At 35.3% G+C, this 27,479-nt stretch overlaps 1 protein-coding gene across 1 annotated transcript; it reads left to right on the top strand.

Annotated features, from left to right (window-relative positions):
• Positions 1 to 11,079: 11,079 nt before the first annotated feature.
• On the top strand, positions 11,080 to 16,521 carry LOC139893701 (ras-related protein RABF1-like). The gene is made up of 7 exons (XM_071876876.1): positions 11,080 to 11,194; positions 11,411 to 11,484; positions 13,983 to 14,161; positions 14,310 to 14,415; positions 14,609 to 14,698; positions 14,790 to 14,876; positions 16,240 to 16,521. Exons 1-7 carry the CDS (start codon positions 11,170 to 11,172, stop codon positions 16,276 to 16,278), a joined length of 600 nt encoding a protein of 199 aa, XP_071732977.1. The 5' UTR covers positions 11,080 to 11,169; the 3' UTR covers positions 16,279 to 16,521.
• The last annotated feature ends 10,958 nt before the right edge of the window (positions 16,522 to 27,479 follow it).

Below are 27,479 nucleotides of genomic sequence, written 5' to 3'. Positions count from 1 at the left end.
ACCCTCCTTAAAAGAGATTCCGTCCTCGGAATCGGGTCAACTATGGTCAACAAACCCAAAAATTGTTACTCGCACCGCCAAAACACACGGTTAACTTTATCGATCTTATCCCCGATACCGACACTATCCACCACAATTGCATAGGGAAATGAGATTCCTGGCGTCAATACACTCCCGATACCAAATAACTTCTCACAATCTCCGTCGATCAACGTCCATTAATCCACTTAAGCCCACAAATTACACGATCAAGTCAAATAATCAGAGTCAAATTCGTGTTTCTTCGCCATTCCGTATCATAAATTTCACGATCTGTCATCCAATTCAACTCTTTATACAGTCCACTTTTCCCAATTATCCAAAGCTTAGGTAATAGAATTAGTCATCGTGCTAAAATCTATACCTAGGTCAACGAAATTGTCTCGTAAGTCATCAGAACTTCACAGGTTATTCGTCTCATATCCAGTCACATCACAATCCAATATAGCACAGGCCGCCAATTTTTCCTTCAGCTTCCCAGAAATTCCGTATGATTTATCACAATATACTTCTGTTGGCCAGACACAAGCATATTATCCTAAATCATACCTTCATTCTGAGTTGCTCATAACGAAAAAATTCTACTTGTCTCATTCACTAACTTATGTCCAATCAATTTTCTCAATAAGCATCGGTAATTAATTTAACTACTTTATAACTAATCAATCACAACATCTGTCCAATCATAGTTACTCAAACCTTGTCTATCAATCATCCAAATATAATCTATCAACCAGATCATACATCCAATAAGCTTAGGAAATACCATCATAACAATCATACTCATGCCACTATCCAACAACTTCATCTCGTCCAAAAGTCCACTACACAAACATACTCAACGCATCTCTATCCAAGTCACGGTTCTCAATCCCAAAAAGTCAACCTAAGGGTCACCCTTACCCCACATGGCACAGAAGGGTCGCAACTAAAACATAAACAACATAATGCAACAAAATAAATCTTACACTACTATTAAGATCTACTAATCTACCACACATATATATACACCCAATCATATACATGTATATGACTAAACAATACGACGATTTTGAAGCATACCTGTATTCACATCACATTCAACATCTGCATCTGCAACCATCTGATAAGCTCTTGCTGTTTCCGTAGGTGGATTCTTTCTTTTCTGCCCAACTGGAGAACCAGAAGATCCACCTACTGATCCCGACTGCGCTCCTGGCCCCGCCCCAGAACCTGATCCTCTTATATACGGACACTGAGCTGACCTATGCCCCACTTGATGACATCTCCAACATACATCCTCTTGGAACGAACACATCCGAATCTCGTGTCCCACAATACCACATCTCAAACATCTTTTGGTTGAATCTGAACAAGGACCACTATGAGATGATCTGCAACTATAACACCAAGAATTTTGACTTGATGCTGACCCACTCTGTTCTGACCCACTCTTATGTTTCAACTTAACAGACTTCTTTGACCTAGAGTCCGAATGACTCATCACCTGATCTTGTTGTGACATCTCATAGCCTACTATTCTATTCCTTGCTGCTCTGACATCATCCTCTACCATCTTGGCCATAACAAATGCTTGCGATAATGTCGTCGCCATCCTAACCATTGTTCTGTACTCTGGTAAAATTATGTTAACAAAGTGCTGAATTCTGGACTGCTCATCTGGAACCCACTGTTGCACAAACCTTAATTTATCCATATACTGCTCAATCACCTCATCTATCGTCATCTGAGGTGTCATTTTCATCGCCAGAAATTCCGTCTTAATTCGATTGAGGTCATAAGACGAATAATACTGCTCACAAACTTTACTATAAAATTGTTCCCAAGTAATCATGTTCACTTGCTCTTTTGGTATACTAGAAATAACCGTATCCCACCAAACCATTGCCCTATTTTTCAACATACGACTAGCATAAATAACCTGTAATTCTGGTTCGCACTAACAGGCCTCAAAAACCTTTTCTATCTCTCTTAACCAGTTAAGTGTTACCGTTGGGTTAAAACTTCCTGAGTACTCTGGTGAATTACAATTCAGAAACTGTTTGAAGGTACATTTCTTTGGTTGTTGAAACATCGGCGTCTGATACGGACCCCACATCTGATTTGGGAACTGTTGATTAAACTGAGGTGGCATCTGAAACTGTTGAGGAAACTGATATTGAGGTGGTAACCATTGCTGTTGTTGGAAAGCACTTCCAATTTGCTGATAATTATTTGACTGCACCGGATACCCACTAATCGTCTGATTCGGTACACTACCACTTGGATTCACGGTTACCTGGCATTGTTCTAATTCCCTTATTCGATCACGTGCTTCCTTTAACTTACTTTGCAAATCTAAAATTTGTTCCTGCGGATCCTCTTCTGACACATATCCGTCTTCATCTGGGGCTCTGAATGTTCCGGGGGCTGACGGACCAGTTGCGTTTCCTGTATTATCTGCCATATCTGCACTACCACAACATCTCACACAAACTCTTAGTGAAAAACAGGTTAGCACCTATCAACTAACACATGTAATCCCTACATTCACTTAACCCGTTCCCTCATATATGTTTGACACAACACAAGGTTTGGGAACATGACATTCAACACAATGTACATGCGGCCAAACCTATGCTCTGATACCAAGTTGTAACACCCTGATTTTATTTTATATTTTTTAAATCACAGCGGAAGTCTTAATTCACATAAATACCCTTAGTTAATTACGAACATGATTATCACAAATCATTAGCTAGTTACTTATTACAAACAACCGGTGTTACGTTAAACAACTAGTTACATATTTATAAAAGTTAAGACATCAGAGTTCGTCTTGTCAAACATATCGTCAACCCAACTCTCGTCCCTACCAGCACTAAGATCGAAAACCTGCAAGGGAGGAGGTGAGGGGGGTTAGCACGAGGCTAAGTGAATGGAATCATCTAACAGATCTAGCATACAGTACCAACTTGTACAACTACATCAACTACAACAATCCATAACAGGCAACTGACAACTAATAACTAGCAACTATCAACTAGCAACTATGCTCCAACTAGAGACTCGGCGGCTTGTACGAGCACACGACCACTAGCTGATCAGTCTAGCGTCTACCGAAAGTCCTTACTACTGAATCTCCAGTATAGTAAATCCACACGCAGGTGATGCGTCATTCAGTACTATACTCAACAAACAGTAGCCAACTGGACCCAACCACAACAAGGTTGACCTCTCTGAGCTGAACCTAACAACAATAGGTTCCAACAGGCAACTACAACTTGTGCACACAACTGTTAAGCAACTACCACTACGAACAACTGTCCCTACGACTAGCATGGCAACTCTACAATGATCATTATTAAAACATATCTACTAAGCATAGCAACTATAACAGTATAACATAGTAGCACAACTTGCTATTCTATACTACACCCGGAGATAATCCCACTCACCGATTACCAGCTACAGCTCAGTTATCTTACTTCTGAGCTTCTTCCTTGTTCTTATCACCTGAGAACAACACAACGAAGTCAATATACATATCTCAATCAATAGTATAATCAAATCATACTATAAACTAGGTCATAACACCATATATTCATAATTTTATGAGTCTACATCATGACTCCATTCAATAATGGCATACAGGTGCGTGCAAAACACGACATACACACTAAAACTCCTTTTCCGACCCAAAAACAGTTTGATCTAGTTTCTTAAAAGTTCACCATTGAAAAGTATTCTTTATTACGATTCTAACGATAGTTTATTCATCAAAAACGGAGTTACGGTTTGAAAGTTACGCCCGTTTCAATTTCATAAAAGGCACTGTAGCAAATAGTGGTACTGTAGCAATACCGAACACTGTAGCAAATAGTGGCACTGTAGCAAATAGTGGTACTGTAGCAAATAGTGATACTGTAGCAAATAGTAATACTGTAGCAAATAGTGATACTGTAGCAAAATACTGTAGCAAAATACTGTAGCAAACACTGTAGCAACTGGTTCGAACACTTACGCTGATTTCGAACATTTTTCGCCCAAAACTCGATTTTTGAGCGATTTTGATCAAATTTTAAGCACATGGAAGCTACTAAACATATATACAACCTATTTCTAACATCAATTGAGCATAACAAGCATCAAACAACTAAATTTGAGCTAATTTCTATCAAAAACTCATTTAACACAAAAACCCAATTAGAGCAAGAATCAAAGCATGAATCTATGATATGCATACCTTATATTGATCACGAAATCACAAGGAATATATCTCTAGCTTCAATTAATCCAAAGACTCACAAAATCAAATTAGGGTTTATGTGTGTGTTTGTGTATACGTTCGTGTGTGGGTTTGATGAAATGAGAAATGGATAGAACTATCCAGATACATACACTTAAATGAGTTACAAACTCATACCCCATATCACACAGGTATTTACCAGTTATCTTATCTGATAATCTTTCGTATCTCCTTAGGCGGTCCTAACGGAGTCCAAATTAAATAAACCAACCTGTTCTGTGACCCTTGTCACAAACTGGTCTCAACTAAACAACTAAATAATTATAAACATATAATTATAAAAATCACTAATTACGCCCTACCCCAGGGTACAATGGTCATTTCATCTAGGCCCAAAATGCGGGTGTTACAATAGTATTATGTTTTGATGACGATGATGATAGTATGATACATGAAATCATGATGATATTGGTGATGATGAGAAGAAGATGTAGATGTGATCGGTGATGATGATGTTGTGAACATGAATAAGGAAACCATAACATTAAGATGATAATAACATCGATGATGATTAATGATGATTCAAAACGAAAAAACTAAATTAAAAGATATTAAAATCTTAATAATAATAGAAAAGAGTAATGGTTGGGTGTTGAGTAGGGTTAGCGGGAGGTCAAGCGTTCGAGCCTTGCAATGGCTTGCTTTCTTTTTGGAACTCATTTTACAAGAGGTAGTTTTCAATTATTATTTATTATTATTATGGTTATTATTATTTTGAATATCATTTATATTATTATTATTATTATTATTATTATTATTATTATTATTATTAACGTTATTATTATGATTATTATTATTGTCATTGATATTATTGTTATTATTAGTATTATAACACTTATTATTATTATCATGATTATAAGTATTATTAAAGTATTTATTATTGTAAAGATTGTCACTTAAGTATTATTATTATTATAATTACCTTTAACAATGTTAATAAAAGTAATATTATTTAGTATTATTGTTATTATCATTAATATTAATATCATTAAACCTTTCTAGCACTAGTTTTATCATTGAATATTATTATTAGGATGATTATTATCAATATAAGTATTACTATTACTATTATGATTAGGATTACAAAGCGATGTTATACAAGCTTTAATTATTGGTTTAGAAATTTAACGTGAAGATTTTGATTATGATTAACATAAGTATTGTTATTAATATTATCACAAGTAATGAAATTGCTATAGTAATTATTATTATTAAGTATTATGAAATGATATCAAAATTATTAATTTTATTACCATTATTATTAAATTATCAATCTTATTAAAACTACTAATGTTATCATTATATTTAATATTAGTATTGTCATTATATTACTTCAAATATTATCTTAGTATTATTAAAATACCGTCTTAACAAACAAATGATTTACATATATATATAAATATATAAATATAATTAATATATACAACATAACAAACTTAATATCTTATTTAGTTAAAATATATATAATAAATACATAGAACATATAAATTATTAACATAAAAACGATATAACTAAGAAAGTTATATATATTTATTCGATTACGATTATGTGTATTAATATATATACACAAATGATATAGGTTCGTGAATCCGAGGCCAACCCTATACTTGTTCAATGTCGTTCTATGTATTTTTACTACAAAATACATTAGGTGAGTTTCATTTGTCCCTTTTACTCTTTACATTTTTGGGCTGAGAATACATGCAAATGCTTTATTAACTGTTTTACAATATTTATATGCGTGAGTTTCATTATTCCCTTTTTATATATATCTTTGAGCTGAGAATACATGCGCAATTTTTATAACTATTTTACGAAATAGACACAAGTAATCGAAACTACATTATATGATTGAATGATCGAAATTGAATATGCCCTTTATAGTCTGGTAATCTAAGAATTAGGGAACAGATACCCTAATTGACGCGAACTCTAAAGATAGATCTATCGGGCCCAACAAGCCCCATCCAAAGTACCGGATGCTTTAGTAATTCGAAATTTATATCATGTCCGAAGGAGGATCCCGGAATGATGGGGATATTCTTATATGTATATTGTGAATATCGGTTACCAGGTGTTCAATCCATATGAATGATATTTTTGTCTCTATGCATGGGACGTATGTTTATGATAAATGGAAATATGAAATCTTGTGGTCTATTAAAATTATGAAATGATTATTTATGTTAAACTAATGAACTCACCAACCTTTTGGTTGACACTTGAAAGCATGTTTATTCTCAGGTATGCAATAAATCTTCCGCTGTGCATTTGCTCATTTTAAGGACATTACTTGGAGTCATTCATGGCATATTTCAAAAGACGTTGCATTCGAGTCGTCGAATTCATCAAGATTACTATTAAGTCAATTATAGTTGGATATATTATGAAATGGTATGCATGTCGTCAACTTTCGTTGTAAAGAAAGATTGTCTTTTAAAATCGAATGCAATGTTTGTAAGATGTATCATATAGAGGTCAAGTACCTCGCGATGTAACCAACTGTTGTGAATCATTTATAATCGATATGGACTTCGTCCGGATGGATTAGGACGGGTCTTTACATTTTTGATACTTGCTTTGGATGTCGAGTATACTTGCATATTGTGGAGCGTCTTTTGACTACTTTAAACTGTGTCGCACGTGTTTCATTTGTACTTTAAACATCGTTATGTACTAGTTATGGAAACTACTTTTGTAAACTTTGTAACACCCACACTTATGAAATGAATGCGACATATTTTCGGTCAAACTTTGTCTTAAAGACTTATGACCATGTATTGGGACCTACGTAGTCGGCGCCGTCAAACATGATTTGGTCGGGTCGCTACAATTTTCTTGTTTGTTTTTGCCTATGAATAGGACCCTATGTAACCCATAATTGAGTGCACGAAAATTATGAATCTCTGGTTTGTGCCCGTGGAGTAAACCCTTCTCCGTATTTTGGAGTTGGGATATAACCACTTTAAATCTCGTGTCATTTACATTTATCGTTATGCTTTATTTTATCGTTTATCGTTTGTGGGTTTGGTGATTGGTTTAAATCATCGGTCTTGTTTGGGACCATAATTCCTAACAAGTGGTATCAAGAGCTCATGGTTTCGAGTGATGGCGATTTGAAAGCATGGTGAACGAACGACGGGTTTTGTACAACATGTATCGAGATCAAAGGGCTTAGTTAAAGAGATCGCGAAGAACTCACGGGTATGTCTATGTACTCATGAGATAATCTATTAAAATTGGTCTATGATTATAATAGATTATTGTGGTGATTCATGGTGATAACGGATTCGGTGGTCGGATCGATAGTTTTTTGTTGTGAAAGAGATTTTTCAAAAATTCAGAATTCTGGCGCAGCTGTGGTAGAAAATTCGTAGCGATTTTGTTAACCGTTGGATATCCATGATATTTTAACCGTAGTTTTAAGACTCATAGATCTGGTGGGATACCAAATTTGAAAGTGATCAGATGGTTGGATTGGGAGATACAATTTTCCGAAGTTGTAGTAACTCGGTTTAGGGTTTAATTGCATATTTGTGGTCGAAAATTCATCGAGGGTTCGTAACCGTCAGATCGTCTTGAAACAATTTATGTAGGTGGTAGATAGGTCTAAAACATATCCAAAATTCGTAGCAATCGAACCGTTCAAAATTGGAGTTATATTTTTTCGAATTTTGCATCCGCCAGAAGAAAAACCTTTTGGGGTTTGTTTGTGCAGCTGTGCGAGAAAATTAATTGTGGGTTCGTCTACCGTTAGACCGACTTGATTTTTGGGCTGGTGATTCTACACACATAGATCTAGTTTTGGTGAAAATTCGAGGCTGATCGGACCATTGAATTTTCAGATAAGATTTTTCGAATTTGGGAAGTTTCAGGGTTGAACTTTTTTGGGTTAGATGACGCGAGTGCAAGACTTTTTTTGTCTCGTGAAACTTCGAGCGATACGACCTGTGTTTTTAGGGGATGTGGGTTTGTTATGGGAGCTCAGGAGGTTGTTTTTATCTCGGGTTAGAGCAGTTGGATAACGAACAAGATGCATCGAGTCAAAGTTGACAATGGGAGTTATCGGTGAAAGTTGGTGCTTGCGTGTTATGAAACTGGGTGACCAAGCGTATGGTCGAATATTCCAAGATGATTTGGATATTATGGAACTTGAGCTTTCTAGGATCATTGAGGGTGTCGGGAACTCGGTATGAGTTTGGTAACCGACGGAAGTTATCGAGCTAGTGGGAGTTAGACAACTGGCGAAGTTTGTAGAGATGGTTGAGCGACTTGTTTCTCCAAAGTTCTCAAGATACATGTGTTAATTTCGTGTAACACTAGGGCTTCGAGTACTTGTTTTACTCTCCGATGACAAAGTAATTTGTGACTAACCGGTGATACGAACCGAGTTTCTTCTCGTGTAGCCGCGGTTTAATTCTTGCTCATACAGTGGGAGCGTGCTTGGGATGAGAAGATGGGGTTTGTGAAATTCATAGCTATGAGGAGGTTAGTGTAACAACGAGGAAGCGAAAAGTTGGAAAATGTGGTAGACTTCAACGTGGTGATTGCGTTTTCACTAGGGTATCTTGAAGAATAGTCTACAATGGCGTCTGTTGGGGTTTCTTTTGTTGGTGAAGGAAATCATAGATAGACAGTTATAATCTATACGAATGGTCGTTGACATGTGTGTTCGGGATTGGACGTGTCTAGATCGATGTGTGAGGCGGTGTTGTCTAATGAAGAATCCTATGATTGAAGTCTCGCTCATTTCAATTGGTCTTCTAGTGTAAGAAGATGATCTTCAAGTTTAAGAAGATGGTGGCGAAAGAAACCGAGATGGCCCAAGCAAATAACTAAGAGATTGGATTATCGCTCAGCGGTGTTTTTTGGTGTCAAAAGACTTCACTTGCTCGTAGGTTAACGAGTGAAGTGCGGCGTGATTCGGGTGTCTCATCCGGCGGTATCAGGTATCAAAAGGAGTTGGTAATCGGCTAATCTGGAGTTATTGTGGGTTTGTTTAACATAGTTGTTGGGTTGATGAAGATTGGGTGTTGTTTAACGTCTCTTCGAGCGGGAGATTGTTGGAGTGCGAATCGAGTTAAACAAAGAAACAACTTGTTGGACAAGTCAAGAATGTTCTAGATTTAGTAGCTTGCTCTCTAAGTTATTTCCTTGTTTGTTTTTGCCTATAAATAGGACCCTATGTAATCCATAATTGTGTGCACGAAAATTATAGTGGAGAATCTCTGGTTTGCGCCCGTGGAGTAAACTCTTCTCCGTGTTTTGGCGTTGGGATATAACCACATTAAATCTCGCGTCGTTTACATTTATCGTTATGCTTTATTTTATCATTTATCCTTCATGAGTTTGATGATTGGTTTAAATCACCGGTCTTGTTTGGGTCCATAATTCCTAACATTACATGTTTTACTCCTCCATGTAAACAAAGATGTTGCCTCTTCTTTAGATATGTCCGTGCTTATAATAGATAAAAAGAACTTTTTTTCACTTACAGCTATTTAATTGCCTTTCGAAAAGAATGACACAAGTTATTACATTATCACATGCAATTTATGGGGGCCTTATGGTTGTATCGTGCGTTATAATAGGGTTATTCATCTGACAAAAGTTCTTTAGAGAAGTCAACTACCCATATTAGTGGCCCACCTGTTTTTCTTATGAAGGAACATGATAAAAAAACTTTCTTGTAAAGATAAACTACAGTCTGCTAATTTACATGTGCATGATAATACCATTTTGGCTACCCGTCTAACCAAACAAAAGAGCAAAATTTGTCTTTAAATTACCCAAAAAACTCAGCTTTAATGAAGAACAATTAAACCCTTCACATTTTGAGATTCATCACGACATCGGCACTTCTAGTCCTTCCTTTCGAAAAAACTTACAGAGGGTCAAAGATCTTAGGTCTTTGGAGTTGGATACCGTTGTTCCTAATAGCGTGGTCACCACTCCTAAATGTGGTAAAAAGAAGAAATTATACAACAAGGCTTTAAGTTTAAAAGAAACTAATCTCGATTCCTCTTTTACTTCGTTGGGTGATAATGTAAACGATGATGTTGTGCACGTGCATGCAAAGCGAAATGGAAAGAAGGTTGTGGGTAAGCTAGTTGATCCCAGAAAACACAAATATTGAAATGAAAAGTTACTAGAAGTTTATTAGTGCAATGGGAAAATACAACGAACCGCCCACTCCTCCTAATAATTAATGATGCAAGCAGCCTCTTGCATCACAGTGGAATCCTTTAGATGATGTTGGCATGTTTGATGGATTTGATCACGAGTGTTTTATGTCGTGTTCTTGATATCCTTTTCATGTGTGTGTTTGCGGAATTTTGTGGACTCAATATTTTTGGCTATTGATTTCTTAGCTTTCGGGGAGTTCTCTTGTTATGTCACCTGGGTCAAGCATTCAAAACGGTTAAATTTTCAAAGTGGTTTCAATCCCATTGGGTTTCCTTCCAATTTTCAAAATTGGTTTCATTGGAATGTCGTAAGCTTTTGTTTTGCTAGTTTAGTTCAAATTATTTGTCTAAGTTATGTTTTATTGTGTTGCAGATTTTAGATTTAGATTTTAGGGAGTTTCATCTTTTTGATAAAAGGAACTATTTTATTTTTATTTTGTTTTTTTTCCAAAATAAGAATTAAAAAAATAAAAAAAAGGGAAAATGATGATGCGATGAAAGCAAACAAAAGACAGTCCACTGAAGAAACCCGACGACCTACGTTTCCATTAACGATATCAAACCCCCTTAAGCTTCAAATTATACAGATCCACCAACAATTACATACAATACATTTGTATCTATACCTCTCTGTAGATAACATTCACTAATTACACCATGGGTTGCTCCTCCTCCCTTCCAGGTATTCTTCTTCCCTTCCCTAGAAATTAGGGTTTTATTCAATTCAAATTGAGTTTATTAACCTTAAACTGTTCATCAATATCCTTAAATTCATCTATTATGAGCAGGATATAGTCTCTATTTTACTTTCAATTGCTTTGCTTTGTGTATATTAATTGTGTTATAAAAAGTGAATAAAGAATTTGTTTATTTTGGGGATTACTGATTTGATTTACAGATAGGAGTGCGGGGCGAGTAGGCGGACTTAATCGGGATAACGTCGAATCCGATGCAAAAAATTTAAAAGTCAAGGTAGGTTCTTTATTAAGTACTTGTGAAGGTAGTTGTCTTTACAGTTAAATTGTGATGTTAATAGCTGTTTATGAATTATGATGTTATACAGCAGTAGCTGATTATATATGAGACTGTTAGTTATTGTTAACTAGTAGGGTAAAGTATTAGATTAGAAGATGATGTTCTGATCCTGCTATTTAATTTATTATGACAAGGATGAGAACTTGAAGTTACTTCTATGTTTCTTTGACTTATATATGAACCTAATTATTGGGGATGGCGTTAGCTGATTTTCCTCTCCCATGTTGGCCGTTGGACTGGTTGGTGGGGGCCACAACAGGGTCCCTTTTACCTAATTTAGTTTGGGGATGGCATTGCTTAGTAAACGAAAACAAGTACAGTACTTGTTTTGACGAAGAGATAAATAATAAAAAGTTGAGGAGAGCTTATATATTTACCAAGTTTATATAATGACTCTTGGTGCCTTTAGAAATATAAATAGTATATACTGTAGTATTTAGGAATCGTAACCTTATCTAAAATGTCTTGGCGAGCTTTGTGACAAAGCCTTCCGATGTTGCACCGATTGGAAGTTTTACAAACCCCTATGAAATGCTATAAATAATTCCATATATGACTCATGTTATGATGCTATTCCAGCAAAGGACTGAATCTGCAGGTCCTCATATCTTGTTTAGTCTCTTTCTGTTTCATCATGTTGACATCATGCATGACTCGAATGTTGGGATCAACGAAACGGTGACTTGAATGAATAAGATAAGAGAAAACTGCTTTGTTTTGTGTGAGATTGTGACCGAACGTCCGAACCAGAGCATTGCAAAAAGACCCGTATCCAACTATGTTGTTGAAGCAATCATTAGCAATGTGTAACACACTTAGGTAACTTATTTATGGCATAATAAAAAGAGAGAAGGAAAAAAAGTAGAATGCATAGCAGTTTGTTCATATTCTATGTGATACATCTTCACGATTGATGGCTAAGTATGGATTTATGGGAATAAGTTCTAATTGCCTAATTGAAGTAAGAGCACATTGTGTTGGTATCTTGGTTTCTAGTGTCGTGTTTCCAATATCCTGCATGATCTTAGATCTCAAATAAATTACCTTGTTTGGTGGCAAAAGCAACTACCAGACCAGTTTAATGTAACTTATTTGCTCTGCTCCATTGACCGAAATAACTTTTATCACAAAATGCTTAACTAGATTATTCTATAGTTGACCTACCATTATGCATTGCCGTGTAACCATGTAAGCAGATCATGGGGCCTTCTAAAACGTTAATGTTACACAGAACTAACCTATAAGGAAGTAATGGTTTCATCCATTCTTAGTGTACATAAGTAACTGGTTCGAGAATCCTTAAATTTACTTGAGGCATGAATACAATCAAATTGTTGAAAGGAAAAATAAGGATTGGTGTGATAATAATATAATGAGCCCAAGAGTCCCACTGGGCGTGCCAAACCTCCCCTCAAACCCAATCTGGGCCTCCCCTCCAACGATAGTCCGGATCCAACCTTTACCGCCGCCAACTCGGAACTCTCAACCTGGTGGGAGGGCGGGGAGATTTCGATACAAGGCTTCCAGGATCAACTCATCGTGCTAAGGTCCCCTCGAACGAGAGCTGGGTCCACTCATCGCTGCACATAGCCGAGGAACGCTGTAAGGATCGATAGCTCAAACACAATGTCCTGCAATAAAGCCAAAGAGTCCATCCTTATTCTAAAACCAATTGGTGATAGAGGGACTTTTCCTTAGACTAATATACATACATTTGTTTTGTCTTATGACCGATGTGGGACTTTGATTTGCACCCTTACAGAAGAAAGAAAGGAAATATAATTTGTTCATGAATGTGATGCATCTCTTTTGTTATAGTTTATGCATTAAATTAAAGCGAACGGACTCCATACGCCTGAATGAAAGTATCATGCTGCTATCCGCAGCTTGCTGCACTAGGTCTTTTATCAAGATTCCTCTAGCAATTTTTAAGTATAATGCAGGGTTGTAAAACTCGGTAAAACTCGGTGAGTACTCGTCAAGTTCTCGGTTTAAGATCGGTCCAAGTACTCGGTCAAAACTCGGGATTACTCCCCGAGTCGCGAGTTCTCCAACCTTGCTATAATGAATATAAACCTTTGTACTATTTGGCCAAAATGGCAATAACGTGTACGTAAAACAAGCGTTTGGTTATTTATCAAGAAACAACAGATCCCATTTAAATATGTTACCAACCTTTTTATCAGTTTAGATAACTTCAGATGGTGAACTTGACATAGAATAACTAGTGGAAGTTTTAATTCTCTAACTAATATTTTTTGGAATGCTGTGGTTCCAAATTTTGAATCCATATTTGATCTAAAATTTCTCATGCGTTTTTGGCTACTTTGATTGACTTTGATCTTCTTTTTTTTAGTCATACTATGTTTGTATCAATTGCTTTATTCTTTTTAAAGATCGATATTTAGCATCAACATTTATTCTTTTAATTACAGCTGGTTCTGTTAGGGGACTCTGGTGTTGGGAAAAGTTGCATTGTTCTTCGCTTTGTTCGCGGTCAGTTTGATCCAACATCCAAAGTGACTGTTGGAGCTTCATTCTTGTCACAGACTATCGCTCTGCAGGATTCAACAACAGTTAAATTTGAGATTTGGGATACTGCTGGACAGGAAAGGTATTGTCGCAATTAGCTTATACTTTCATGCTAAAATAACTCTTCGTATCATTCAGTTGCACTTTTTTAATCAACAGGTAGTTTCATCATTATTCTTTCTTACCTTAACTAACGAGATAAACTTTGTTTCTCGTTTTGTATTGTCCAGGTATGCAGCACTAGCCCCACTTTATTACCGAGGTGCTGCAGTTGGAGTAATTGTGTATGATATAACTAATCCCGACTCATTTCATAAAGCTCAATATTGGGTGAAGGTATGACTATTTTAGTATTTAAAATATTCATTCATTTCTTATGTTGTCTCTTTGTGTATATATCTCTGCGCTTGGCATTTTTTATTACTAATTTTTTTTTATTTGGGAAAAGCAAGCATCTTGGCATTTTTTATTTATTTATTTATTATTATATGCAATGTTTTTGGTGACAAAAAAATGTATATCTTTATAGGAACTACAAAAGCATGGGAGCCCTGATATTGTGTTGGCTTTAGTTGGCAACAAGGCCGATCTTCAAGAAAAACGGGAGGTGTCAGTTCAAGTAAGAAATTTGCTTCAGTTTGTGTACTAAGTACATCTTTTTTGCTTTGCCTTTTAAAAATTACTAAAATCCTTTATTTGTTTTGCCCAAGGATGGAATGGATTATGCCGAAAAGAATGGAATGTTTTTCATTGAAACTTCTGCCAAGACAGCTGATAACATTAATCAGTTATTCGAGGTACCCCGTTAACTTGCTTTTTAGCATGCTCTTCTAGTCTTCTATGTTTATTTCATGTTAGAGGTGGCAATTCCGATTTCGACCTTTGTACTTATTAAGGCTATTAGTGATTTTAGTGTCATCTAACAATCATTTTAGGTAACTGGGATTTACTTGAAAGTAAAAGTTAATTAGTTATACTTAATAACGGGTTTGGAGAGTACGGAGTGCACGCCCGTAAGAGTTGACTAGACACTGTCGCCAAAATAGCAGGGGTCAAGGGGTCGCTCCCCCTTGCGGGGTCCAAGGGGCAGCGCCTTTGGGTTGGGGGCAAGGTTGCAAAATTCGCTATTCGGGAATTAATCGGCCAGGACTTTGGAAGGATTAATCGGCAATTCGGGGATTAATCGGACTGTACTTTATGCATTTAAATATTAAATTTCAATAATTATGTGTGTAAATATAAAAGAAAATCATAAACATGAACATAAACTTTAATAAAATTGTCTAATTTTTTTCATTTTGTTCAAAAACTATATATTTCTAGTTTAAATTTAAAATGCTAACCAATTTTGACTTTGACCGATTTTGATTACCACATTCGATTTGGACCCATCAATTGACGTTGACCGATTAATTAAATGGATTTTGGAAAATCGGAACGGATTGCTCTTTAAATTGATTAATGGGTTTTTTACAACAATGGTTGGGGGTAAAGGGGAAGCCGCCCCGAAAATTTTGGATACTATATTGTATAACGAAAAATCGCATCCCAGCGAATTTTTCCGCCAAAAGTCATGTTTGTTGAGTTAACAGGTTTTCCCGCCAAAATGAAGGGTTGTAACCTATGATTGCACCCTTTCGTGTTTAACTATTTTAACAGGTTTTTCATCCAGAAAACTGTTAATCACTTTCGTTCAAAACATACAGAAACATAACAAAAACACTCTGATATTGATTCGGCTTATGCTTGCCTGGAACCGAATTGTAGTCTTGTCTTATCCCAATTGGGATTTCCTGTAACTTGGGGCTTGATAGGGTGGAAATACTTAATTGCAAAACTGTTTCACACGATTCAAGATCAATCCAAATTATTATACTATATCCTAATTCTAACAAACGGTCCAATACTTAATTGCACGATAAGATCAATCCAGATTATTATACTATACCCTAATTCTAACATACGGTCTGTTGGGTTACGGTTTATTAGATTAGTGTAACACACTAATCAGAGACAGGTTACAAATACAGGTTGCGGGTCTGTTTGGAGACGTACATATGTTTCCGGTTTAGACCTGTTACACAGCCCAACTATTTTGCCACCTTTAAGACTTTTGAAGTCATTTTGACCCGAACTCTTTAATTTCCACTTTTTCCGCAGGAAATTGCCAAGAGATTACCACGACCCAATCCATCGTAATACCATTTATTGGGAGCAGCTAGGAAACCTTGTAATTGCTGCTTGTGGTGTAATCAGGAAAAATTTGTGTAAATCAATTAATCTGTGACATGATGTTTGATATCTAAACGTTTATTTATTGACTTTCGTGTTGTATATGCTTGACAATAACAATTACGGAGGCAAGAACGCTTAACTTTGATAAGTGCATCATGTCACAAAGTACGGTTGATAAGAAATACCTAATCATAACATGTTCAAATATATGGAAAAGTGCATGAAAAATGTATATAGGATTATTGTTACTTCATTAGCATGACTAGTAGTAAAAACATGTTCTATCGATCGATATGTGAGTGAAGGTCATATGTTTCAACATCATACAGCTTGTATTAGGCATGAGCATTTGTACTGCATTCTTGATTTTATACCGGTACCCTACGGAACAAGTATCAACCATCTTCAAATGGTCCGGTAGTCGGTATTTATGTAAACAATTATTTTGACATGGTACTTCTGGTTCGACACCAGTTTATTTCCGTTTTAGTACCTAGTTCCTCATTAATATGGATAGTCCTACAGTCCTACATATTTGCCACCTAACCTTGTGTGATACTTGTTTTATACATAGAGAAATAATATTAATATGTGACATTATTGATGTAATGATGTTAAATACTTGAATGTCCATGAGTCCATCTCCTTCACAATGTTATAATTTCCTACCAAGAACACATACATTATTGTGTATTCATGCACATGTGTATTCTGTTACATCTTTTATCAAATACCACATGTTTCAAATAACCTAGATACATATAATAGTGATATATTTTCGAATCATTAATAATTAGTTTCATGAGTTTAGCCTTCAATGGATGGACAATTAGCAAGAGGTGCTGTAGCGAAACATATCACAAAAGAAAGGGAAATTGGCCACATTAGAATTTCCTTTTGGAGAGATCCATTGAGTTACTTGAAGCATAGATTATCTACTAAGAAATAACTGTTTATTGGAGTACATCTTTGTGATGGTTTCTGCTTGATATTTATGTAATGGGAAACCAATCAATGAGTACTAAAAGTTTTTGGAAGCGGGTCATCACTTTATATTTTGGAACATATGTATTACATCTTGTTTATAATGATACGCTATACGCCTATACGGATCGTTTTTAAAATTGAACTGAAATATGATTACTATTATCACGTATAGATAAGTGGTTTTAGTTGGAAGATAGAATTAACATCGACTAAATAGGAAGATTATGTCTCGATGTCCAGAGGAAGGGAATGATGCGATTCAAAAGATAGAAATCATATTACTAATCATGAAGCACATCCTGACGACCGTGTTGGTCTTGCTCAAATGCAAGATAGGAACACTTTGGGAGTTACATACAGTATTACTCGTAAGTCCTTTACCTCGAGCATTTTACACGCTATCCGGTAGCCGGTAATGTGAGCCTAATAATCAGACAGTGAGTACACGAGTGGATCGTGTGTAACACGCAAGCCCTATATTTCAGAAAGTTTGTTAGGCACATGAGTGGTATGTGTGTCACGTCAGCCACACTCAAGTAACAAACTTTATCGTCTATAAATAGACCCCTTATGTCATTCATTTCACCATTTACACACACACGCACTCGTAACTTAATTACTCTGCATAAATCAATTCTCAAATTTAGGTTTTGTGAACTCCGATTAAATTTCAACTGCCTCAATCGTAATTCATCACTTAGATATTAATTACTCAATTATTTGAATAGATTAATCGCCTGATTGTGGTACACCCTCGCGAATCCAGATTCCGATCGAGTTTGCACGATTGTCGAAGATAAAACAATCGGACTAACCTTTTCCCTCCTCAATTTAGCTCTCGAGCTTAGTGTCATTCAACACTAGGTTCGATCAAATGATGTCATTCGTGGGAATTGCATATCATGTTTGGCATCATGTTTCCTGAACTAGCTGTAAGTAGTTTTAGTGTCATGTAACAATCATTTTATGTAGTTGTGATTAAGCAAGAGTTGGTAAGTTATAGTACTTAATAACGGGGTTTAAAGAATGCGGAGTACACGTCCGTAAAAGTTAACTTAACACTATCACAGAAAATAGTGACGACCAGGGGGTTACGCCACCTTGCGAGCTTAAGGGGTAGCGCCCCTTGCGGTTTAGGGGCACCGCCCCTTACGGTCTAGGGGCAATACCCCGTTGTTGGGGCCTTAGAGAAGCCGCCTCTCGTGGGGGTGCAGGGTAGTTCCCCAACCCAACCCAAACAATATGTTACCTTCCCATATACCTTGCACCTAAACGGTTTATGGTGCCAAGACAAAATGTTGCCTTCAACAACCGATTTTTGGACCCTTTCATTTTTAACCACCGGTTAATAGAATTTTGAAAATACTTTTAACTACAGATTACCCTTCGTTTTTAACCACGAGTTAATAGAATTTCAAAATACTTATTGGTGAATATGCTTTCATTTTCATACACGCAATACTTTAACTTTAATTTGTGATTTGTTATTTTATTGTCAAACTACAAATTTTTATTTATGTATTATCCAGTAAAAGATTTCGTGAACTTTGACATATATTGTCTCGAAATACTTTATTGAGAAGATGTTTGCACGATTCATAAAGTAATCCAAATTACTATTCATACCAAATTTCTATTAGTATTAGCCCGATTGATGCCAACCGGGTTAAAAGCATTAAAATCATTCTCCAATAATTATCAATTGGCCAACTGAAGGCTTCTTAACTACAAGAAATAATTGTGCCGTTAGTCCCTCGGTTTTACCCTAAAAAGCTAACAGCGTCCCTCGAGTTTTTTTTTTGGCTTTCAGAATCCCTCTATTATCACTCTTTGTGTTTACGCGTCCCTCCGTCAGTCAGACGTCAAAGTTGGACGTTAAGTGCCATCACGTGCATGAAACGTGATGGCTATTTTGGTCATTTTGCTGTTAATACTTGATTAAACCGGTTTGAAAAGGTTGGTACCGACATTTAATTAACACACTCACATCTCATCCTCTCATTTTACAAAACCCTAAATCGATCGATCGATTGAAGCAATGTCTTGGCAGATTCGCACACCTGATACCGATCCTAAGTCCATCAATGACATGTACGGTATGTGTTTCTATACTTGATTTTTTTTTTTTTTTTTTTGTATGTGCAGATTTAGAACCCTAGAATCTAATTTAGCCTAATTTTAAATTTACAAAATTAAATGCAGATTGTTACCCTGATTTGTTCACAGTTATCTTACATCATGGTGGTAGTCTAATGAAAAAAGGTAGTGAACTAGTTTACAGTGGAGAAACAACCTACGTTGATTGTTTTGATGTAGACAAGTTTAAATTTTATCAATTTAATCAAGTATTAACAGAGTTGGGTTATGATCCTCAAGAACCTGTAGTATTGAGGTATCTGCAACCGAATACAGAGATGAATGTTGGATTACATCTGTTAGATAATGATGAAGATGGTTTTATGATGCTTACTTACATGGATAGTGATAATACTAGGGAGTTTAATGTCTATGTTGAGCATCCAAATAAAACTGGAAAGAGGGTACTTATTCAAGATATTGATGAGAATGTTAGTGAAGGTAATGCAGGTAGTGAAGCTAGTGAAGGTAGTGAAGATGGTGATTATATTGAAACAGATGAGGAAAATCGAATTGATGATGATGATGTAGACATGAGAGACTTCACCTTAAATCTAAAACTAGGGTTTTCAAAAGAATTTATGTATGTCTGGGAGCACTCAAGAAAGGATTCAAGGCAATTGGTAGAGATTTGTTGGGATTAGATGGTTGTTTCATGAAGGAACCTGCAAAAGGTTGTATTTTAACTGCTGTTGGTGTTGATTCCAACAACGGCATTTATCCTGTAGCATATGCCATTGTAGAGCTAGAATGTGGAGCTTCTTGGACTTGGTTTTTAAGTATTGGAGCTGCTAAAGTTTTTGAAAAAATCAAATCTGAAGCTAACAAGTGCACTGTTTTATGGGGAGAAAACCAAAAATACCAAGTTAGTGGACCAGCAATCAATGGACAACCAGCTGAGCAGTTTGTTGTTGATATGGAGACCAAAACTTGTGCCAGTAGAAAGTGGGAGTTAACTGGCATACCATGCAAACATGCAATTGCAGTCAACTGGAATATGGTTGAAAATGGTTTTGAAGTTGGTGATCCAGAAACTTGGGTTCATTCTGTGTATCAGTTAACTACTTGGAACAATACCTATCAGTTTACAATTGAGCCTTTGAATGGCAGGCATTTATAGCTAAAATCTGGTGATTTGTACACACTTGTGGCTCCAAAAAAGATTTCTACTCCTGGAAGACCTAATAAAAAAAGAAGGATGTCTGCAAATGAAGTTGATGAGATTGGTGAAGGAGGAAAACTGTCAACACAAGGTAATAATTATTTAACTTTTACAATTTTTTCCTATTTACTTAGTTTAAATTTCTTAGCATGGTTGTTTCTATGTAACTATCAGGTAAGTTGAAGAAGTGTGGATCATGTGGAGAGTATGGACATAATAAGAGAGGTTGTCCTAAAGGAAAAGGGGATGCATCTACTAGTGGTGGTGGAAGTGTGAATAAGAAGGGAAAGGCTGCACCAGTTGGGAAGAAGAAGAAGAAATAGATAATTCTGTTGGATCTTTTGTCTTAATATTTGTTATGGTTGTAAACTTGAACAATTCTACCTGTCTTTTGGTACTTGTGTAATGGTGTGATGAGTAAACTAATTGTCTTTTGGTACTCGGATCTTTTGTTTAGTGTTTATGTAATGGTAGTAAACTAATTGTCTTATGTTCACTATGTAATGGTTGTTTTAATTTGACATTTCAAGTTGTTTCCATTGTTATTTGATGTTACATGTTCAAATCAGGTTAAAGACAATTGCAATTGCATTTTTGGATAACAAAAACTGAATAGGGAAGCAAATTGCAATTGCATTTTGGTACATGTGTTGCATTACATCAACAATTGTATATGTTTACATTCTACAAACACATCTTGATCAAATAACCTTTCATTTCATTCATTACTTCAACATCCATACACTGATTTCATTTACATATAGCCACAACAAAACTAAGCCTTCCAAAACATACCAAACACATGCTAAACCAAAAGCTTCCAAAACATACCAAAGACATACTAAAACAAAAGCTTCCAGAACACTACATTGTAGATCAATTACTAAAGTAATACATGGCAAGCACACACCAACTAAAAATGCACATTAACTTTCAAGTCCTAGAATTTCTTTCTTCATTACGAAGCCGTTCATACACTTCAGCTATCACTGGATTCGGAGGATCGTACCATGCAAAGAATGTGCAACTACCCCTCTGCAACATATATAATCCATCAAAATTAATTATACAAATTAGGGACGAATTTAGGGTTTTTGATAATTACCTGTGATGCACAACAATAGAATCGACGACCAGGGTTAGCATCTGTTCCCGAAATACGAACAACAGCTGGACGACCACACCAGCATTCCATCTCGATCGAACAATTTGTGAATGTTTTTTTTAGGGTTTTTAATTGCAATTGATTTGGGGATGTTGATCGTCGATGGAGGGAACCCATTTAATTTATAAGCGAATGTGCCATCTGTTTAACCTGCAAAATGACCAAAATAGCCATCACGTTTCATGCACGTGATGGCACTTAACGTCCAACTTTGACGTCTGACTGACGGAGGGACGCGTAAACACAAAGAATGATAATAAAGGGATTCTGAAAGCCAAAAAAAACTCGAGGGACGCTGTTAGCTTTTTGGGTTAAAACCGAGGGACCAACGGCACAATTATTTCTAACTACAAACCATGTAGGGAATAGAAATGGTTATATGAGATATAGAAATATGAGTTATGGGATATTTATTATTATATTTTTACATTCGAAATTTAATTTTGATTTAATTTATGAAAAGTTAGTTTTGATTTAATTTACGACAATTAGTTTGGTAAATTATACTCCCCGTCTCATTCCAATAGTCCAGTTTTGATTTTTAAGGTCTTTTTTGTTCAACTTTAACTTAAAATAACTTTATTTGAGTTATATATTATTTGATGAAAATTATACTGATGAAAACACATTTAAACATAATTCATTTATATAAATTTCATCGAATAATACATAACACAAACAAAAATATTTTGAGTCAAAGTTCAATACAAAAGACTTTGAAAAATAAAAGTGGATTATTGGAATGAGACAGATGGAGTATAAGAAAACATATTACCGCGGCGTAATGTGCGGGTTTCCTAAACTAGTTAACCCTAATTGGATTAGTGATTACAAGTCTTACGAGTTCTATCTATAAACCATAAGTACATCCACAAACTTTATAAATTAACCATTTACCAAAGACAGAATTTTGTCGATGGTTGATGTGCAGCGGGGTAGTATATAAAATAGCTTATATTTTACTAGGAAAAACTATTAAATACGATACAATTTTACACAAGATATTTATTTATTTATAGAATGGATATACTTAAACCTTGCTACAACACTTATAGGCAGTGTACCTAATCGTACAGTAGTGTAGTTTTTAGTAAGTCCGGTTCGTTCCACAGGGAAATCTTTAAACAAAGCTCAACGCTATATTAGTTTACTTTTATAAAAATACAAATATATATATAAGTAATATTATTATTATAAAGGGGGGGTTTTTACCGTTTAATGACCGGTTTGTCGATTTTAAGATTTTAATCGCAGTTAAAACCTAATGTAAAATATAAAATAAATACAAGACTTAAAATTAAAGCGTAAAGTAAATAACGATAATGAAATTGCGAATAATAAAAATGCGATAAAATAAAATTGCGATAATTAAAAAGTGCGATAATTAAAAGTGCGATAAAATAAAATAAATAAAAGTGCGATAATTAGAAGTGCAATTAAATATAAAATAAAGGAAATTAAATATGAAATAAAAGAATTATGCTTATTTAAACTTCCGTAATCATGATGTTTGACGTGTTGATTTTAGTTTTATGCCCATGGGTTAATTGTCCTTTGTCCTGGATTATTTAATATGTCCGTCTGGTTTTTGTCCATAACAGTCCATCAGTCATAAATATAAATTGCAAGTGTCCTTGTCAAATTATTATTATACCCGAAGTTAAATATTCCAACTAATTGGGGATTCGAATTGTAACAAGGTTTTAATACTTTGTTTAATGAATACACCAGGTTATCGACTGCGTGTAAACCAAGGTTTTACTACTTTGTTAACAATTACACCAATTACCCTTGAATGTAATTTCACCCCTGTTTTAATTATTCTAGTGGCTATTAATCCATTCCCGTGTCCGGTTAAATGAACGATTATTCGTACATATAAATACCCCGCCCATCGTGTCCGATCGAGTGTATATGGTAATTTATAGGGACGCCCAATTGTAAATCTTTATATTAACATTAACAAACTTTCATTTAGTTAAACAAATATAAAGCCCATTAATAGCCCATAGTCTAATTTCCACAAGTGTCGTTCTTTTGTCCAAACCCCAATTATGGTACAAAGCCCAATTACCCAATTTTAGTAATTAGCCCAACATCATGATTACTTCGTTTTAAATAAGCATAATAATAACTTAGCTACGAGACATTAATATAAAAAGGTTGAACATAACTTACAATGATTAAAAATAGCGTAGCGTTACACGGACAGAATTTCGACTTACACCCTTACAACATTCGCTAACATACCCTTATTATTAGAATTATAATTAAAATTAAAATATAAATTATAAATATAAATATAAATTTTACGTATGAAGAGGAAGAAAAAGATGATGAAATTTGATCAGAATTCGGTTGGCATTATAGCCAGAGTTGAAAATTGGGGCTCCGCGACTCGCGGCAAAAACCCCTTCAAACTCCGCGAGTCGCGGAGATAGAAATTACAGCTCACACCCTTGGAGTTTCTCTGCCGACGGTTTTATATATATAAATATAATATATATATAATTAATATAATTAATTATATATTATATTATATTTATATACATAGTTAACTTGTAATTTTTAGTCCGTTACGTCGAGCGTTAAGAGTTGACTCTGGTCCCGGTTCCGGATTTTCGAACGTCCTTGCGTACAATTTTATATTTTGTACATTGCGTTTTGAATCTTGTACTCTTGTAATTTCGAGACGTTTCTTATCAATAATTGGAACCTTTTTGATTGTCTTTTGTACTTTTGAGCTTTTTGGTCGTTTGCGTCTTCAATTCGTCGAATCTGTCTTTTGTCTTCACCTTTTATTATTTAAACGAATATCACTTGTAAATAGAACAATTGCAACTAAAAGCTTGTCTTTCTTGAGGAATAATGCTATGAAATATATGTTCGTTTTTAGCATTATCAAATATTCCCACACTTGAGCGTTGCTTGTCCTCAAGCAATATCGTCTTGAAATACTAGGATCACTTCTTTATTCTTCACACTTTGTACATCAGTGATTTCTATACGGCGGTATAAACAATGGTAGTAACGATATGGTTTACAGTCCCACATGACTATAAAAATTCAGATCCATTAAGGAAATTGGATCTTTATGAAAACATTTGATCTTTTGAAAATTAAATCTAGTTTTTACCCTAGATAAGTTTTCCGGAATAACCCTTTACCGGTGTTTGCAAAATATTTTTGTGGGTTTGGTGGGTTTCAGATTTAAAAATTTTAGCTCAAAACTTGCGGTTTTGTGTCACCTACTTGCTAACCTTGTATTAGGAAAGCAACACGTCCAGTTTACTTGTCCCGTATATTACCTTTCGGCAAACTACCGTCCGGTTGTAAAGGAAAGCGTTGAACAAGCAACTGTTAAGGCAATGTCCCGTGACATGCTTTTGATTATGGTCTATAACGTGTCGGACGCAATTACTATCCTTGGTAGGAGCAATAGTAAAGCTCACCCTTATAATTTTTCGGTCTGGCACAAGGTCCTGTCTTTGACCACTATGCAACCACCGTTCTTACGGTTGACACCCGATTTAGTTCAGGTGACCTAATGAATTCCAGGTGAATTCCTAGGATTTTACGTTCAATGGTAATGAACGTATTGAAAATAGGGTTTTCAGAAAACAAATCGGTTTATAATTTTGATCAAAATATTTTCTCGTTTAAGCTCGAGTTTAGATATCATTGAATTCCATGAGTTTGAATTCTCAATCTTTAAGGTCAATCTCTAGGATTGAGTAATATCAGTCTTAAAAGCTGATTTTTAATCTTTAAGGAGATTATCCTTTCTGGGGATCTGATTCATTAGTCTTATCCAGCTAATTTGCATGGTGCCCCCCCATTGTACGAGATAAATCCTTCTCATGGTTAGGATAAATCTGACCACTTGGCGACCCTGTTTAATGCTGAGGTCCGTGGATTTCCTGCTGATTTTAGTGATGACTTTTCTAGATTTTTCGTCAACCTACAGCTGGTCTGGACGACAACTTCATGACCTAAATCAAGAAGCGCGTTTCTTTTTCGGAAGACTTTACTTCCTTTTAATGATGGAATTGATTCATCGTGTAGATCCATCTCTTCTTTTCTTTCATCGGGTAAAACAGTTTAGTTTTAGTCCAAAGCAAAAGTATTTTCAGTTATTTGTTACAGATATATGTGACATATGTTTAAAATAACTTGGTAAATTTTCCCACACTTGGCTTTTTATTTTTCTTTTTATCGTCCTCTATTCCATTTTAAATGAATTTTAACATTTTAGTTTGTTTCTCAATTTATGTCCTTTCCGAGGTAACAATAATTTCGGTGTTAAAACCTAGTTTTATTGTTCATAAATATGTATAAACATGATTTTGAATTCATTTAATTGAAAATTTTGAAAAATTTTACTAGAATTGGGTAGTCAGTATATAAGACTAGGGCTGTTCTTTTTTATCAGAGAGCACTAGATTCTAATACAACTACTGCTTTACTAGTATTTTTAATGGTAACCAAGTGTTTAATATAAAAATTTTAAAATCCGAAAGAATTTAACCCCTTCCCACACTTAAGATCTTGCAATGCCCTCATTTGCAAGAACTCAGTAACAATTTAAATTATTGAGGGTGATTTGTGTGAAAATGATTAAATTTTTACCAAAGTTTCCAAATATATTGGCGTTTGTTTGCTGAATGATAAATGGTGCACATCATTTGTTCATTCCGTCTTGTTGTTATTTCACATATATTTTGCATCTTGTCGTCAAAATTAGTTGCTTTTGCTGAACTTAATGCCAGTCTTTGAAAATGCGTTGTTTTACCCTGTTGTGTACATAAGATAAACTGCAAACATATATACATATTTTTGAAGTTTGGTATATTACCCCACATTCAAAAATTATTAAAATCTAAGAATAAAAGTTAGAAATTATAAAAATGATTACAATATTAACAAAAATATTAAATGTATCAATAATTACAAATTACAAAATAAAAAAAAATAATAATAAGTAAACTAAGGATGATATTGGTACCAATAGGGGTTCCAGGCATAACCATAAGTGCTATAGAATGCTTCGGCAGGGTCATACGTAGGATATGGTGGCTGCATCTCTATCGACCAAGGAGGGAAGACGGGTTTCGGTGTAGGAATATAGTTTCTACCTATATGTTGGCAATGCGCTATGATCTGGTTCTGATGAACTTGCCAATCTTCAAATGCTCTATGTCTAGCATTTTCGTATTCCTGAGAAGCTATAAACCTATGCATTTCTTGCATCTCATTCCCCCCTCCTACATTACCTTGTTCCTGGTTTCTCTCCACCTGTGGATGTCTACCATGGTATCGTACTGCGGCGTTATTTCGCCGCTTCAAAACTTTCGCACCATGGTATACATTTAAACCTATAGTGTCGCGGGGTTCCGGCTCTTCTAGTAATAATCCCCCCCGACTTATATCCACACCGAGATATTCACCAATCAAAGTAATAAAAATACCACCTCCTATTATGCTATGTGGACGCATCCCCCGAACCATAGCTGATAAATAATAACCCACACAATATGGTATACTTACAGCGCTCTGTGGGTCTCGAATACACATATGGTAAAACAAATCTTGTTCATTTACCTTTTCTTTGTTTTTACCCCTTTGTGTAATCGAATTAGCTAAAAACCTATGTATTACTCTTAATTCGGCTCTATCTATATCCAAATAAGAGTAGTTTCCCCCTTTGAAACGGTG

The sequence above is a fragment of the Rutidosis leptorrhynchoides genome, chromosome 2 (assembly GCF_046630445.1).
Source record: "Rutidosis leptorrhynchoides isolate AG116_Rl617_1_P2 chromosome 2, CSIRO_AGI_Rlap_v1, whole genome shotgun sequence".
Classification (NCBI taxonomy): Eukaryota; Viridiplantae; Streptophyta; class Magnoliopsida; order Asterales; family Asteraceae; genus Rutidosis; species Rutidosis leptorrhynchoides.
This window is presented reverse-complemented; position numbering and strand designations above follow the sequence as displayed.

What these genes read in the sequence shown, in the direction of transcription:
- LOC139893701 (XM_071876876.1), top strand. Translation starts at nt 11,170, where the DNA reads ATGGGTTGCTCCTCCTCCCTTCCAG. An exon ending in CAAAAAATTTAAAAGTCAAG is followed by an intron (nt 11,485 to 13,982) that starts GTAGGTTCTTTA and finishes TTTTAATTACAG; the next exon opens with CTGGTTCTGTTAGGGGACTC. An exon ending in GATACTGCTGGACAGGAAAG is followed by an intron (nt 14,162 to 14,309) that starts GTATTGTCGCAA and finishes TGTATTGTCCAG; the next exon opens with GTATGCAGCACTAGCCCCAC.